Consider the following 18,207-nt stretch of genomic DNA (forward strand, 5'->3'; position numbering starts at 1 on the left):
AGGGAACTAAAGATGCCACTCTCTCAGTCTTTTTTTCCACCCTGTCTTGCATAGATAAAATAGAATACATAATACTTTATTTTAATGCTGCCTGGCTAAAAATTTGGGAAATAAATCAAATGCTGAAATGTATTAAATTCAAGGCATTGGTGAGCTATCATGGAATAGCTACAAGTGTATGGGTGTGAGAGGCTGAATGATTTGATTTGAACTGTGTATAAGCTCAGTTTCTTCATCTGGAAAATGATACTCTTACCTACCCAATTTATGGTGGTGTTTTTTGAGACTTAAATAGGACAATCCATATGAAACTAACTGTTCTGTGCTTAGAGTGTGGTAGGCACTCACAGTATTAGTTCCCTCCTTCGCTACCCCACCAAGAGTTTCAGAAAACAGCAAAGTCATTACCTTCTGGGTGGAAAGCACTACATTTAACACTGTGGCAGTAGAATGCTAAGTAACATCCTGGTTCTCCATGTGCAGATTATTATAATATTATAAATAGAATTAGTCACTGCTGCCCTTTTGAAGCTGTGACACCCATGACACCATAACTAGGACACACTTATGTTGAACACTGAAGCATATAAAAACCTTTGAAAATAACAGTTATATGTCTCATACCAGGGAACTACTGGATTTGAAGGGAGTTGAGAGACATGGAGAGGTTGAGAAGGAAGCTAGTCAAGTAATCAAATATTAGTCTATAAAAACCCAAATAATGGATTGACTTTCCCCTCTATGAATGTGTGTCTGATATGATAGCTACCAGCCACATGTGGCTATTTGAATTTAAGTTGATAAATAAAATAAGTTCTCCAGTCACAACACGGTTCAAATGCTCAATAGCCTCTAGTGGTTTCCATATTGGTTAGCAAGAGATATAGAACGTTTCCGTTATTATGGAAAATTCTATCAGAAAACTCTTCTAAAAGTAAGGTTCAAATTTAGGGTGAAGATGGGAAGAAGTAAATTGTTTGCCATTCTTTTTCTGAATTATTTTACCCATAATGGAGAGAATGCAATGTTGACAAGAAAATATGAAAGGAGGGAATCATAGGTAATTCATTACGTTTTTACTTACATTGATGACCTTTATTGAATACTTACTAATAAATTTCATTTATATTGATTTAATTTGCACTCACATACACATGGCCAACGAGGTGTGCATTGCTTTCTATGTTCATTCTATAGAAAAGGAGACTGTGATGCAGACTTTAAATACATTTCCCAAGACATCATAGCACAAAGGTGATATAACTGAGTTTGAACTCAGGTAATTGGACTTTCCCTAGCTGGTGATTAAACTGAGAGGCAGTGGATTGAATTCAAAGCTTTAGAAGAAAACTTGAATTCTCTCTTTTTATTGCAACCAATCTTGGTTGTTGCCTGAAGGGAATGGAGGCACACTTTTAGAATGCATAACTCTTCTCTTGCAGGTTAATCAACCACTCTGTAAGTATTTTAGGGACTATAAGTACATATCTTGGATTAATCCCACTGAGAGAGATACAAAGATAAACATGGGAGTCTTGATATTAGAAAATTTAATATGTACCTATCGATTGCTTGCACATAATCCTAATGGCTTATTGGCCTAATTTCTCATTTTGCTAACACAGAATGTTGAATCCCACACCACAAAGACTGGTGTACAATAGCAAGACTTTTGCTAGTGAGTGAGCAAGTCTAAATTTCTGCTCAATTTTAGCTCAGCCTTAACTGTTCTCTACTCATAATTTCATATTCAGTAACTTTAAAAACAGATGTGAAGGTATTACTTAAATTTTTCAGTTGAGCTTTTTGGAATTTATGGGAAGCATTTTATGTATAGTTATGCTATAAGTTTACTGGATTTTGAAGGCCCTGGAAACATGTCCCCTGTGGATATTAGAACATAAATACAGAGTATTTGGTCCTGCCTTCAAGTTGATTTTGATCCAATTTGAGGAGTCAAGTCTAACCATTTATTCTTTCATCTATCAATCAATTTTTGAGGGCATAATATATAATAGCATTGTTTGGAAAAACTTTCATGATTAAACAATTAAAGATGGCATATAATTTAAATGCTGTAGGAGTTGAGAGTTGAACAGTATAGGGAAAACTAATATGGGAAACCTATCAGGTGAGCTATGTGTGGAGGTTCTCTTTTGAATTCCTGGTGAGCAGAGATTAGTTATATGTGATGGACTTTATAGGTACTTTGTGTGAGGGTTCACAAATCATTTGGAATAATAGGGTGACTTTTAAAAAAATCTACCAAATAAAATGTTTTGTCTGGATGAAGACTGGAAGCTTCCATTCACACTGTTTACTATTTCCCAGTCTTCAGCTGGTGGTATTCAATCTAACATCTCCAAAGCAGAAGCAAATACTCAATAAATTACCTAAATGCCAAGTAGTTATTAATAGGTCATTGTTACTGCTGAATTTCTCTGCGTTGGGAATTCCAAAGTTATGAAGTATCAATAGCCAGCTTTTATTTTATATGTCTTAAAATAATTTTTATGTCTTTCAATATGATTACATTGAATTTTAAGTTAATACTCAGACTGTGGTATATGCTATATAGATGACTTTGTAAAGACCACAAGCTTGTGGGGGCAAAATGCCATTTTCACTTATCTACTGGGTGTTGGTTCTCATAAGTTCTTAAAGAGTGGGCTGAATGATTTTTGAGGGGCCTATCACTTGTGATTATTCTTTCAAATTGTGCCCCTTAGTGGATTAAGTGTCAAATCCATCTCTTGCTTCTCCAGTCAATATGGATATTTTATTCCTTTTTGCCACACAGATAATTTACCTTATGCCCTTTAGCATGCCCTTAGCTATGTCAAATATTTCATAGTTCCTAGATTATACTTCCTGTATATAAACTCATTCATTGGTTTGAAGCGTTTCACAAGTCCTCCCCCTCCTAAGGGATATAGGTGGTAGGTTTAAAATGGTTCAGTGTTTGGGCCTATTTAAGTTCTTTTCTTAAAGATGATCTTAGCCCTATTTACATCATAAAGTTTTACAGTCTCCTCTTGGAGATTTTTTTAGCAAATCCTTTTTATAAAAACTTTTGATTGACATAATTTACCTATTTTGATTTTTCTATTTGAAAGTATTGGTAAAATATAAAAGTCACTCACAATCCTACTAATTCTTTTGGAATTACATAAAATAAGAAGTAAATGACACTCTATACATCAATCAATCCCCTTCCTCAAAGGTGATTGCTATCAATTTGATGCATGTCCTTCTTGGGCAATTCCTAAATTTAGATTCTATAAATATATAAATATTCATATGTATATCACAACATATTTATATGCAATTTAACTTTGTATATAATAATCTATATTGCATGTTATATGTATATACATATGTATATGTATGTATGTATGCATATATGTATGTATGTATATACAAATGTATGTATATACAAATGTATGTATATACAAATGTCATAAAATGAAATGATGGTACAAATATCTGTTTAAAATGTATTTTTCCTAAGAGTATATAGTGAAAATATTTCTGGTTTAACACATACATACTTGTCTTATTATTTTCATATGATTTAATAGAGTTTCATTGTGTATTATAGGTTATTCCACCATCTGAGCATATTTTTATTTCTAATTGTCCTATTCAGTGTTACAACAAATATACTTGCACATATATTTTAAGCACTAATGCTATTGTATCTGTATAATATATTTTTAGAAGTGAATTGATAGATTTAAAGATATATGCATTTTAATTTTAATAAATACTAATTGATGTTCATGAATATTTTAGAAATAAGACGTACTATGCAATTTCTGATTGTTTTTACAACTCATATAGGAAAGCATTCCTTTGAAAAACCATTACTGATGTCTGGATCAAATTAGTTAAGGAGATTTTGTTATGTAGGTCACTCTATATATGATTTATCTAGATAGTGCCTGAAATATATATCTGTATAAATATTTGTGTATTTATGCAAAAACATTGATTATGTCTACCCTAAAGCAAATTCACTCTACAACCAAGAGACAGATCTTTGAAATTAAACAGACATATACTTTTTTTTTTGGCAACATAATCTCACTTTGTCACCTCAGCTGGAATGCAGTGGTATCATCATAGTTCACAGCAACCTCAAACTCCTGATCTCAAGCGATCCTCCTGCCTCAGCCTCCCGACTACAGACATGTGCCGCTATGCCTGGCTAATTTTTCTATTTTTTTGTAAAGATGGGGTCTCCCTCTTGCTCAGGCTGGTCTTGAACTCCTGACCTCAATCAATCTTCCTGCCTCAGCCTCCCCAAGTGCTGAGATTACAGTATGAGCCACAGTGCCTGGCTCAGGCACAGTCTTTGAGTGATGTAGTATCTGAATGTTTTAGTTATGCAGCCAAAAAATCCCTGGATGTGAAGACCCCTAGTAAGAGTTTGATGTTAGCAGGACTTTACCAGTCCACTAAGGCCACATTTTTTTTATATTCATTCTTTTAAATGAGCTCAACAATCAACAACTTTTTGGTTATGTTTGTTAGTTCACAGTGAATAGTGAATATATTCTTTATAAATTTAGACCACAAAATGCTTCTCCCTTGATCTTTTTGCTCTTTAAGGCAAAGCTCTATGTAGCCCAGATCATGCAAATACTTGGCTTAGTCTTTCACATCACATGGAATCACATTCTATAGCTTCCTGGAATGTCATGGAAACCGGATATATTCTATTAAATAAATTTTAACAATCTGTAATGCTTGGTATCGTGCCAAGGAGATTTCCTGACTAAAATCTTATGAGAGATGGTTAATTGGAAAGTATGTCCTGGTTCAGACCCTCCCTTAGCTTAAGCCCTTTCTTATCCCAGAAGAGAAATGCCCAATGTAAATAATATCTTTCAAGGTCAAATAGCAGAGTTCAGACCAGAATTATGTTGTATTATGCAGCATAGTTATGGTTTAAGGGAAAATATTCTGGAAGAAAGACTTCAGAATGTTATTGTTAGAAGATTTTTAATATCTCCCTTTATTGGTCTTGGTGATTGAAATTTGCAATGTTAAATACTTCTGCTCTTTTTTGACTTTATAATTCTTGTATAATTTTTATGGGATTTATATATGTATACATATAAGAATTCAGGTATATGTGTTATACATATATTATATTTATATACTGTGTTTGTGTTTCTCTCATTCCCCTTTCACAAATAAGAAATACATTTATAAATACTGTGTCATAAATACTGATAGTATGCTTAGGTGAAAAAGAAAGCCAAAAAATAATAATAGAAGAGAGAGAAGAGGCAATCGGAGCCAGGAAAGGGACTTATGTATATTTACTACTAGTTACTAAAAGGATATGTGCTGCCAGGCACAGATTTTCATAGTCTCTTAACGCCTGGTAAGTTGTATAGCATTGTATTTCTTTTCTATAGTTCTTCACAAACCTGCTTAGTGACATAAGGTTATTCCAAAGCATTTTATTGTAAACATAAATGTGTTTTTAATGTGTCACTGTGATGACTTTGCCAGATATTCCACCAGAGTGAATTTCTTTATTTTTCAGAGTCTGCCATTGAAGAAGATTCCATGCAAAGCCAGTGCTCCTTCAGGCTCCTTTTTTGCCCGAGACAACACAGCAAATTTCTTATCTTGGTGCCGAGATTTAGGGGTGGATGAAACATGTCTATTTGAATCAGAAGGTTTGGGTATGTATTTCCTTCAGAATTTTAGCTGATAAAATAGTCAAATTATCTTTTATCTTTGTCCATATAGCCATCAAAAGTTTTTTTGTATATTGTCATTTTACAGATGATTAGCATAAAAAAATCTGAGTTTGTTGTTGACTTGAAGGTTTACTGTAAACTTGACCCTTTGAAGACAGAAAAATGCATATGCCTTCTTTCTATTGGTCTCCTCATGGGTAAAAGAATAGAAACAGAAGTAGCACAATTCTTTCAAGCTAAAAATAAGGGCCATTAGTACAAAATTGGTGGGTATCTGGAAAACACAGAGCTAAATTTTACCACCAGGTTTTAATCTGGATTAGAAGTGTACCTATGTATGTCCTAGCCATGGAGAACACTATTGTCTTTTCAACTCTACCAAAGTATGAAAACACTATCTTCCATTAGTCAGCTCCATCTTTGTTGAAACTGAAGTTTATCAGTTCATTTATTTATCTGTTTTTCTAATGAGTTAAGAATCAAACAAGCCAGCAAGATATTGAGATAATTGAAGATGATGAAATAAAAGACAGATACCTTAGTGCCCAGGCCTACCCAGATTACTGTAGTTTGTTTACTGATTGAATTTTGGCAAATCCACTTCTAGATCACAGAGCTTTTGTATTTTCTTAGAAGAAAACATACACTGAAGTGTTACGTGCTTCAACACTACTTGATACCTTAGGATTAAATGTTCAAAACTCCTATCTAGTCTCCACCACAGGACAGCTCTAATGTGGAGAATATTAGAATTATTAAAAATGGAACCAAGTAAAGAAAGGAGACATCTAGGGAGAAAAAGCTTTTGTTCTTTTGCCCAAGGCTTAAAAAAATCAATTTACAAGATCACGTAATATTAACTATTAACATCAAAAGAAGCCAGACATCTTTCAGAAAGAACAACTATACAAATTACCTTCCAACAGTCAACATACCCATTGCCCCAGGCTTCACAAAACAATATTCCTCTGTGGAACCTAGGAAATTGATGGTAACAGCTGAAAACTTACTCATTTATATGCTTAAGAAAATTTGTGGCCGGGCGCGGTGGCTCACGCCTGTAATCCTAGCACTCTGGGAGGCCGAGGCGGGTGGATCGCTCAAGGTCAGGAGTTCGAGACCAGCCTGAGCAAGAGTGAGACCCCGTCTCTACTAAAAATTAGAAAGAAATTATCTGGCCAACTAAAATATACATAGAAAAAAATTAGCCGGGTATGGTGGCGCATGCCTGTAGTCCCAGCTACTCGGGAGGCTGAGGCAGGAGAATCGCTTAAGCCGAGGAGTTTGAGGTTGCTGTGAGCTAGGCTGACGCCATGGCACTCACTCTAGCCCGGGCAACAGAGTGAGACTCTGTCTCAAAAAAAAAAAAAAAAAAAAAAAAAAAGAAAATTTGTATTTGTTTGAAGAGGAGTTGATATGATATGGAAACAAATGCCACCAAATTTCCAAGAATTCTCTCAGCAAAGAAAATAATAATGTGAATTTAGACTGGAAGAACAGGCTAGACCTGAAAAAAATGCCCAGACTAAATGCACAGTAATATGCCGTATACAAGAGTGTGCTCCTGCAATAATCGTTAGATAAATGGACTTTGATCGTTCTTACCATTTCCTCACATCAAAGTATGTATGTATGTAGATGACGCTTATTTTTCAGTTCAGTGGTGATTTTGCAAATAGATTTTAACTTTCAGGTTTGTAGAAAACTATGAGAGCTGAGGATTATAGGAAGGGGGTGTGGAGGAATTATTTGCAAAGACAAACCTAGGAAATGTACACTAATATATATAGCTATTAATATATAATCAAATCGTAGTCACAAGTAGTACACAAAGCATGTGTTGACACATGATTTAAAATTCTGTAGTTCGCCTGAATTGCCAAAGAACTACTATATGGGGAAACCGCTTTATTGTTAATTTGTTTATTGCATAGCTTTTTATTAAAGAAGCATTTTTTCAGTGACTACTATAGGCCAAGTAGGTTACTGAATGCTATGAATGTAAATATGATCTTGTCTCAATTTTCTCAAGGTCCATGAGTTATTTTGTTACTTGAACTAATAAAACTTTCCAATGGATACCAAGAAAATACTAAATTTTCTCTGCTAGAAATAGAACTATAGCTTATGGTGATAGTGTGCATGTAATGCATATTATTTACTTTGATGGCTTTTAAAAACCAAATAATAATAAGTAATATATTTTCAAATAATAAGGAATACATTTTATCCTAAAACTATAAAGTAGAAAGCAATTCATTTAATGACCCTGGTATACAAATACATACTGTATAGCATGTAAAATTATGTCAAGAAGAACTTTGAGATGGCCTACTTCATCGTGTTTGAAAAACAACCTGGGATTATAAAAAGAAAGCCCATGATAATGTGGATATTATATATACAACTATTGAGTATTTTGTTAAAAAAAATCTTTGATTTTTATTATCTTCTGTATTACAGCTTAGCTTTTAACTTGTAATTGAAATTTATTTACAAATTCAAAAAGGTTTAATAAGACCAAGTTTTCAAGGCTATAAAATTTAAAAACTGTTTGTAATCTCAATACCAAACTACATCAACGGGTAAGGCTTGTTAGTTTGCTGCTCAATGAAAAAATAAATTTGAAATCTCTCCTGTTCAGCATAGGACCTGAGGTGACGTATAATAGGCTCTGGGGATGCAGTGGAAGGGGGCCAATATTATAGCATTGACTTTAGGATTAGTCAGAGAAAGGAAACAGCTGTGCCCATAGATGTTAATGATAATCAGGAGGAAGGGGACAATGAGAAGTTTCATTTCTGCAAGTGGAATCCTTTCTGTTTGGATTTTTCTTATTATTCACTGTGGGTGAGGAAGCGATTGAGCCACTGCTGATGGCCTTGGATTCCGTACTTGCAGAATTGACTTTCTTGCAACAATAACACTGTGTACTCTGCTTGATGTCTTTTCACACTTTACTTTTGAAAGGGAATTTAGGGCAAGGGTTTTTTTTTTCTTTTTCGTTTTTTTTAACCTCAAGATTTCATTTCAATAGCTCACAAGATGAAGAACATCCTTTGTGTCCTGGTGTTTTGAACAGCAAATAAAATGAAAAGATGCCCTGATGAAGGGGAAAAAATGTGTTTGAATGAATGATAAAGTAGATCACTGTACTGAGTGTGTATGAAGAGGCTTCTGTTTTTAGCTATTCAAAGGTCTTTGCCTGCATAAAGCATCCTTATCTTTGTGGCAACTGATATGCTACCCTCTGTTGCAGTGCTTTTTTGTACAATTATTTGTCAGAGGATCTTGATTCACAACTCAATCTGTCCTCTTTCCACAGCAGCTAATGGCAAGATATTTTAGTGGGTAGGGGAAAATGTGCTAGGGATGAACTGGGGAGTATGGAGAGCAATTAATTCCATGTACTTCTCTCACGCTTCTCATTTTTTTTTTAATTCTTGGCAGATAAATTCCCATCCCACATATAGGGTATAACCTGTAGTTTATGTTCTATGACATTCTTGAGGGATAATTGTTTTCCTCTGTGAAATGTCAGTTCTTAGATCGTATGTTCACTATATCCTGAATAGTGTTTCAAAAATGAACCAACAGGAAAAATTGACAAAGGTCATGAAGAACCCATTCCTAAATGATTTATAAAAGGCCAAATAAGATATAAAAATGTTGTATACCTTAGTAATAAGGTAAATGTAAATAAAAACTAGAAAAATTAAGAAAATTACATATTTAATGTTGGTATATATGTAGGAAAACAGAATCTTTTATACATTGGTGAAGAAAATTGAAAATTGATAGCTTTCTTTGAAGAGCAATTTGACATTATATATTTAAAACCTCAGAAGTGTCCATATACTTTGATTAAATTGTCCTGCTTCTAAAAATACTTCAAAAGGAAATTAGTAGAGTTAGGCTGTAGAACATACATTGAAATACTTTTTTAAATAAAAATAACAAGAATCTATGATATTTGGTAGTAGCTTAAACAAACTTTAGTCATCCACAGATATTAATACCAACCAAAAATAATATTCTTGAAACTTAAATAGCGTATGGCAAAATGTGATATACTGTGAACATAAAATCATACATTTATGTCCAGTATATAACAATAAAATGCCATATTTAGAATTTTAAAGAAAAATAAACACTAATTGAGTTGTGATATCATTTTCTTCAATTATCTATTAATACACTTTAGGTAGTAAACAGTTACAGCATGTAATCTGAAACACGAACAATTAATTTTTTATATTAAGATGCAATTGGACCAATTTGCATACAGAATTATGTATTGACATAAAATTTTACACATCATCATATTATAAAAGAGGTTAAACTGATACTTCAAGTGACTATGGAATTGTATAGTGCATACTAACAGATCACATAGATTTTTACATGCTCTCTGGAGCATATTCTAACCTAAGGGTCCACATGCAGTGCTCACCCTGACCCCTACTGTTCAAACCATGTTTACATATAAGTCAGTGATGGGAGGAAATTTTTTTTTCATGATTCTGATTTATTAAGATCAATAATTGGTTTTATTCAATTCCTTTAAAATATTTAGGATTGTGCTTTAAGTTAAAAAGATGAGCATAATTATTTTTTTGAATTTAAAAGCATGCAATTGATCAGTCTTAAAATAGTCTTCCAATAATTGCTTTAAAAGAGATGAGCTTCTTTTAATTGAGGAGTTAAAAAATATTTAGAAGGCTCTAGGTGTGAAAGCACTTATGTTTTCAGTTTCACAGAGATGTAAAAGTTATTAGACTGTATTAATCAATAATCATCCTAACAGTAAATTTAATAATTTTTCAAATGTTAATTTAAATAATTTAACCACCTTTTCCAAAATAATTTTGAATGTTTTTATATGGATCAGTTTTACTATTTAAATTAAGATCAGAAATCTATAATTTATTTTCAAACTTAAAAAGAGTCATAAAATTGATGCTTTTACGTAACTTTTTTCCAAGATATTTCAAGTAATTAACCATTTTCCTAAAATAGTGATAGTCTTATTTATGTCATTTATTATTTGTAATTTACATTGGCACACTGATTTAGAAAATGTCAAATTAATTGAATTCTTTCCAGACCCTTGTTTATTTTGCTTTATATGTATATATTCTGGTGAGCTGGGAGATGGAAAAAGAAAGGGTTGGGGAAAATACTTTAAAAATACACACGTTTTTGCACGATATAATTGTGTCAATATCATTATGTTATTGGATAATTATAGGATTTGGAGGCCACTGACTTTTCTTCACCTATTTCTCTGAGAAAGAATCTACTCAGCAAGAAAAGGGTTTGCTATCTGCTGTGTAGCATGTAAATGTGTGTGATTTGTTTGAGTATAACTTTTTTTAATTTTTATTTTCTGTGTTGGCGTTTCCTGTGTGGTACTGTCTTCTTTTGATGCATCACTCTGATGAGCACAGTTTTACAAAATCCCTTGTTCTATTGAACATCAGTCAGCATTTTGCCTCAGAGGCAAACGTTAGCTCACTGTGGTATTGGTTTGATATTGCACAAAAGTGAAAGCATTGTGTGTGGATTGGCAAGCATTTATGTTTTCTATTTTACACTTTAAAGTCACCTGTTGCATCAGAAAAAGAATCTATGCCTGCCTTGGAGTGTTTGGTGAATCACCCCTTGTTCTTGTTCTTTCTTGTTTTTGCTCTTGTTATTGTTCTTGTTTTTTTCTTGTTCTTGTTCTTGTCTATATTGAGGACTGTAAGAGTATTTTTGTGGGGAAAAAAAGCTATATTACTTTTATTAGTGTTAACGCAGGAAAACAATTTCGGGATTCGCACTCAGCTCTGAGTTATTTATATTCACTTTATTTCTTTCCCAGGATCATTTTCTTTTAGACTTTTTTTCAAACATCCTTTTGTTTTATGAAGTACTTACTTTATTAGCATCTCAATTCACCTTTATTTTTTTTTTAACTCAGAAAACCCTTTCTATATCTAGTCATTTGCCCTATGCCAGGGAAAATGTGAGAGAGAACAATATTGAATTTGATTCAGAGAACTAAATGTCTCCCTGGAATAATAGGTTTATCCAGGAGTTGACAGAGTCAGGGTCTAATTAGGAAAACAAACCACTTCCTACTTTTTCTAGAGTCAAATTTGCACTGTACCAATATGCTCAATAAAGGGTAGCTATTCACTGCACATACACTACCATATATACTCTCCCAACACCATTACTTATAAATGAGCTGAGACTTTGAGAACTAAATAACTGTCCAATGTTACACAGCTCCTAAATGGTCCAGCTAAAATTTGAATTCAGCTCCATTCATCTCTAAATATCATGCCCCTATGTTACAGAAAGTTATGCTTTATTTGAGCTAATTTTAGATGTTTGTATCATTTCAAGAAAAAGGAATAATAAAATATAGATATAAACCAACTTAGAAACAACTCTTGCTTCTGATTGCTGTGCTGAATGATAGTGACTTAATCCATTAATTTAACATGACTGGAGAAAGAAAGCGCACTTCTTCCAGTATATTTCTCAACTTAGGGGAAAAAGCAATTAACTACACTCTCTTCTAAAGAGCTTCCATTACTAGTAATGAGATTATGAATGGACATTCCTTGTCTATATAATTTATATGGATCCCATATTCTATTTTAAATCATTCTGACTAGTGATTCTAAGAAATTTGGGTACTCACACACTCAGCATTAATAAGCCTGTGAGATTCGTTCTTGTTTGCTTTTTCCTCCTTCTTCTTAGCCTCAGATCAGTTTCACAGCCCTGAAATTGCTATCTGAAATTGTTATTTACGTTTAAACTCACAGATTTCTGTGTGGGTCTTACTTGGGGTGCTATGACATAGGGAGAACTTTGTGACTATCCCTTTTTTGGGAAGCAAGAAAGTTATTTTGTATCTTATAGATCCAGGCAGAAAGAAATGCTCATCATATTCATTAAGGGCTAATAGGATGTATAGGTTATTTTTCTTCCATTCATCAACATCTGCACCACCATCCTTGTTATCTTTCACATTTGTTATGCATGCTTCATATGTCAAAGCACATTTAAATATTTTTTAGCAAAATAGACATAGGAATCCTAACTAATGCTTATTATCATAATGTATAATACAGTGCTTATGAAACTTTGATGTATGTAATCATCACCTGGAAATCTTTTTTAAATGCAGTTTCTAATCGGTAGGGCTGGGCCCAATAATTTGCATCTCGAACAAACTCACATGTGACACCAATACTGATGGTCTGTGGACCACACTTTAGTTGCAATGAATTAACATTTAGTGTTTACCATGTACCAAGTGCCCTTAACCATATAATTGCATTATAAAGGAGAGCAAGTAGAAGGCATGACATCTGTTTTAGAGATGAGGGAATTAGGCAACCTTGAACAGAACCCAATTATTCTGAGTTCTAGTTTACTGTGTCTTCTACTATACCACTGTCCTTGTTTAGAACCTACTCTCTACGCTGAGAAGGCAGGCAGTTATTCATTTCTGGTATTTTTATAATTAAACAACATTTAGCCAAAAATATAATCTTTTCAAGTTCCTTTCCTAAATAAGAAGCTAAAAAGCAGTTTTCTTCAAAATTGCCATGAATCTTATAGTCTCTAGCTGTGTAAAAGCCAAATAGCCAACACAATTTTTCATGATTTTATTTCTCTGTCCATCTGTTAAAACTTAATATATTTAGGTAAACTATACATTCATGGTCTAATGCATTTTATCCTTGCAGATTCTGTGACATTGAAACTCTACCCCTTGCTTTAGTAGAAGGCTTCATTTTCTATTCCTGTGGCTAGCAGCATTCCATTTGACATTTGATGCCCATGAGATTTTTATAGAATCTAGGTTATAAGATTGAGTCTCTTGCCACATATTTTTGAATGGAAATCTGTGTTACTTTTCCCGGAGGTGTTCTGCATTATGTTTTTCTATGAAATGGTTTTGATTATTTAAAAAGAAGCCTCCAATGATAAAACCTTTCACATAATAATCATCGACTGGAGAGCTTTATATTTGTTTTAAAAAGAAATGTTCAGAGGAAAGAAAGCAATAGCAATCTCTTTTTCTACCCTGAACTCAAAGTAAAAAGCCATATTAATGGTACAGTGATATAGTGGTAAAAATGTTTTCCACTATAAATTTCAGTATAAGTAGAAGATTCTTTTGAAAATACAAATACATATATATGTTTAAAATGAGTAGTACATGTTACTCAATACAAGGGCTTCAGTTCAAATATAATATTATAAAATTGACCTTCTAATGATCCTGACAAAAGATATGCAATCAGTTATTTGAACTTCTAAAATACACAAGACTTAATAATTACCATAAAGATTAAAAATGGATACAAATAAATTATTCTTAGAGATGGAGGAAAATTAATGGCAAGATGTTTGGTGATTCAAAAAATGACATATGTCCTAATGGAATTTGTACTTAAACTTTATACTTAGCACGAAGTTATAATAACTAAAGAATGTCTGCTTTACATCTGTCTATATCTGCTGGTCAAATTGACCTATTTAAACTGAAATTTGATTAATTTTAGAATTAACTAATCACTTCTCAGCCTTTTGGCTAAGATCAAGTGTAATTTTAGAATTAACTATGTCTAATATAATTAATGAAATATTTAAAATACACTCATTATAATAGGAACCCTCTAAATTATATTTACCAACAGTATTTTTTTTTTCATTCCAAGTTTCTTCTATCACTTAGTGTAGTAACTGACACATTATAGATGCACAAAAAATGTTTAGGAGGGAAAAAGCAAATTACTGTTAATTAACTAAATGAAGATAATCTTTAAAGAAATTAAAAAAATAAATAAAACTATCATTGGGCAGGTATATTTCATATTTGAAAATTACTGTGCTAAGCATAACAATAAACATTATTTTGTTTAGTCCTCACAAACATATTATGTGGTAGGCACTATTGTTTTCCTTCAGAAGACTGAGATTTTATAGAATAATCTCCCAAAATAACACAACTAGTAAATATTAGAGCTCACACTTACACCCAGATCTTTGTGACTTGAATCACACAACCACTATACTCTTTCCATCTATTAACTTTAGTATAGAACTTGCTTTAAGTGCAAAAATCAAAGTTATCACTTTGGTATAAAATAGACACTATTAAAAAATTTTAAATTTAATTTTATAGCAATAGGATAAGAGTGCTTGCTATTGCAATTAAATAAATGTGCATAATTTAAATTTCTGCCTCTTCTAAAGATGCTAGGTAAAATTTTAGTCATTATTCAGTTTGTCCAATGTTCACAACCACTATCACCACCTCATAATTGTCATCATCCTCCATATTATGAGGTATAATAGTTGCTGAGGAATCACTTCATTCTAGGTATTGTGTAAGTTGTGGACCTCTACAGATTTATTCATTGTTTACTGGTCATGAAGCATTGATTTCTTTTCTTTTTTTTTTTTTTGGTCATTAGGGGCCAGGCATGATCTGTCTCATATTTGAAAAGCTATTAACATGTGAGCCAATATTATAAGTGTGTTTTAATGCAATTTTATTGCTTCATAAAAAGGCAACCTTTCCAAGAAAACTTGAAAGGAAAACTTTATTTTCTTTAAGCATTTTCCTAAAAAATGATGCTGGGGAAGAGGTTTATTTGTCTTAAATTCTATGGCCTGATTCTAAGAAGATGAATGAAGAATCATGCAATTACTTTTCAGTTTGCCAAATTGATTTTATAGTGAGTCTGTGGTATAGTCAACATTTGAATTTTAGCATGCAAAAGCTGTTTAAATTGACAGATGAAACAAAGACATACAAATCATCTTTATTATATCATCCACATTGTTCAGAACAAATTTGACTTTCCATAAAATAGATCTATTCACATACCAGTCCTTATATAGTCCTCAGATATGTACAATAACCAATAACCCATGGTTCTTGGTTAAAGAACCATTACAATTGTGGTAGCTATTTTTATAGTTGGTTGTTGACTGCAAATTGACACAATTTGGTCAGTTCACTAATAATTTTCATATTTTGACACTGTTTCCATCACAAAGTGCATGAAATTGTATCCAAAGCTCTTGGGGCTTTGTCACTTGCTTCACACAGCTTTCACTTAAGATAAGGGTATTAGTAGGGACTTAAAAGTGTTCCTCTCCTCATTTTTTATGTAGTCTTTTCTCACACTCAAAACTCCCATTTATTTTATACCATAGACACGGTTTTAAAAAAAGTGTGAATCCAAAGAAACTGATGATCTAGACAAAATGGTTGATTTTTACTTGTTTACTTCTGTTTTGTGAGGTTTGTTGTTGTTCTCTGTTTGAAATTATGCCAATGTCATGTTACAGTCCCTATGTTACCTTGCACTGAAGTCAATTTACATGTCAAACGTTGTGAAGTTGGTATCATTCTAGCCCCAGTGAGCTAGTGGTACATTTGACATTGGAGGTACTAAATGTCTTTATTTTAAGGCCTTTTGATTAAAAGTAACCTGAGCTTCCCTAAATAGGGTTTTGTGACAATTCACTAAAGGTCAGCTGAATCTGAAAATTATATTATGAAGAATGGAAATATTCTATAATTGAGAAATTCCATAACCAATTATGGGAATTAGAATTTAATGATGAGATTAGAGTTTATCTAAAAGCTTTAAAAGTGTCATTTTTATAACCAAATAATAATACATTTGTATGTCTGTTTAAAGCTAAATGAAATCATGTACTTTTATAATCCAGTAAAACTATTTGTTTTTCTCGATTTGCCACATACTCCCAACAAATTCCATTATGATGTCAGTGGACCAAATATTGCCACCATCATAACCTGTGAAGGGAGACAGTATATTCAAGTGAATAGAATAATATTGGAAAATTATTACAAAATTCTATGTTCAAGAATTAAAGCAGTATTGCTACTTAAATTTTTTCAATAGGTAATCAATACGCCAGTATTTTCTTTAAAATTTGAACAAAAGAAAAAAGAATATTGTGTCTATGTATAGACTGTTCTCAATGCAATTTTTTTCCCAATATCTCTTGTCTTTATTCAGTGCTGAATATAATAACCTTTAAAAAATCCCCTATTCTTGGTTGATAAAGAGAGTGGTATGCTCTTCTACATGTTCCTCTGGTAGGCTCAACAAAAGCAAGTATGATTTGTCAACATTACTGAATGTGTTTAAAGCTATCAGTAAAACGGGTTCATTAATTAATCAGATTACATTAGAATAGAAATATTTAATGAGATTTGGTTAGTAGAGGATATCAAATTTCAGAGTCTCACCTGACATTCGTCTTTGGAAGATAACAAAGGAATCTGGTATATAATTTTTACCCTTATCATTGTATTGTTTCTGCTAAAATCACTCGTGAAGGTAGACCCCGGATATTAACAAGGCTAGCCCTTGCTCCATAGTCTTGTGTACGATATGTGTTTTTAAAATATTTATCAATTATTTATATGTATCATAATTACAGCTACATATGTGTCCAGTATTGACTTACTAATATTAACTAATTGAAGAAAATATGTTTAGGATGAGATTTACTCAGGGTGAGAGTTCCTGAACCAATAGCTCTTGGGAGGGAGGTTGGGCAGAGTCTTAACAACCTAAAGTCTTTAGCAGAGCTGGGTGTATAGAGGAATAGGATGGGTTGTATGAATGTCAGAATGAAGGTTAGCTCATTTATTGGGAGCATGAGGGATGGAGGTCATTGGCAAACCTGTTCATTGTTGAGCTGCTTTACAAGCCCTTCTATTGTAAAGATGTTCACGTTTATCTTGTCTTTCAGTCCTCCACAAGCAACCCAGAGAAGTGTGTCTCTGCTTGCTAGAGCTTGGCCGGATTGCAGCCAGGTAGGTCCAACTACTGTTGCTATGTCAAGACACAGACCATCACAGCATCCAAGCAACAGATAAGCTTGCTGGCTTCTCATTGCTGATGTCTAATATGGATGTTGAAAAGCTTCCCATTCAAATATGATTATATGAACATCTTGAGAGCAGTCGATCAAACAGAAAGCATCCCACTGTTATTCTTAATGTCACGATCTTGCTGTCAAAGCCACTATGTCTAAGCATTTGATAATATCCTTTAATTAAATACAGTTTCCCTTCAAACCTTTCTTGGGAATGAGAAGATCTCATACGTGAAGTTTTATGTGACAGTTAACTCTGTCCTTGGTGGAAAGTCTATTCCTATATTTTCTTTCTTTTCTTCCTCCTTCACATCCTTGCTTTCTGTTTATGTTTTAATAATTTTTGGCCTCCTTTTTGTTCCTTTTCCTCATTTCTCCGATTCAGCACCTCATCCCTTAGCTCTTTTAGTTTCTGATTTTGAGTGAGGAGATAGTTTTTAAATTATTTTTATATTTCTAATAGAGAAAGACATAGAATGTTATCCTTGTGTAGATAGATCTTTGGAAAATTTTTTTTTTAGGGAAAGGAAAAACAAGAAATAAT

At 32.8% G+C, this 18,207-nt stretch overlaps 1 protein-coding gene across 4 annotated transcripts in view; it reads left to right on the forward strand.

Moving 5' to 3' along the window:
* GAS2 (growth arrest specific 2) overlaps positions 1-18,207 on the forward strand; it is a 122,879-nt gene that overhangs the window by 38,836 nt on the left and 65,836 nt on the right. For all 4 annotated transcript variants that reach the window (XM_045557689.1, XM_045557688.1, XM_045557691.1 and 1 more), the window contains exons 4-5: positions 5,561-5,702; positions 17,538-17,601. In XM_045557689.1, the coding sequence (XP_045413645.1) occupies positions 5,561-5,702; positions 17,538-17,601 (206 nt within the window). The remainder of the gene's footprint in view (positions 1-5,560; positions 5,703-17,537; positions 17,602-18,207) is intronic.

Source organism: Lemur catta, chromosome 7 (genome assembly GCF_020740605.2).
Source record: "Lemur catta isolate mLemCat1 chromosome 7, mLemCat1.pri, whole genome shotgun sequence".
In the NCBI taxonomy this organism is placed as follows: domain Eukaryota; kingdom Metazoa; phylum Chordata; class Mammalia; order Primates; family Lemuridae; genus Lemur; species Lemur catta.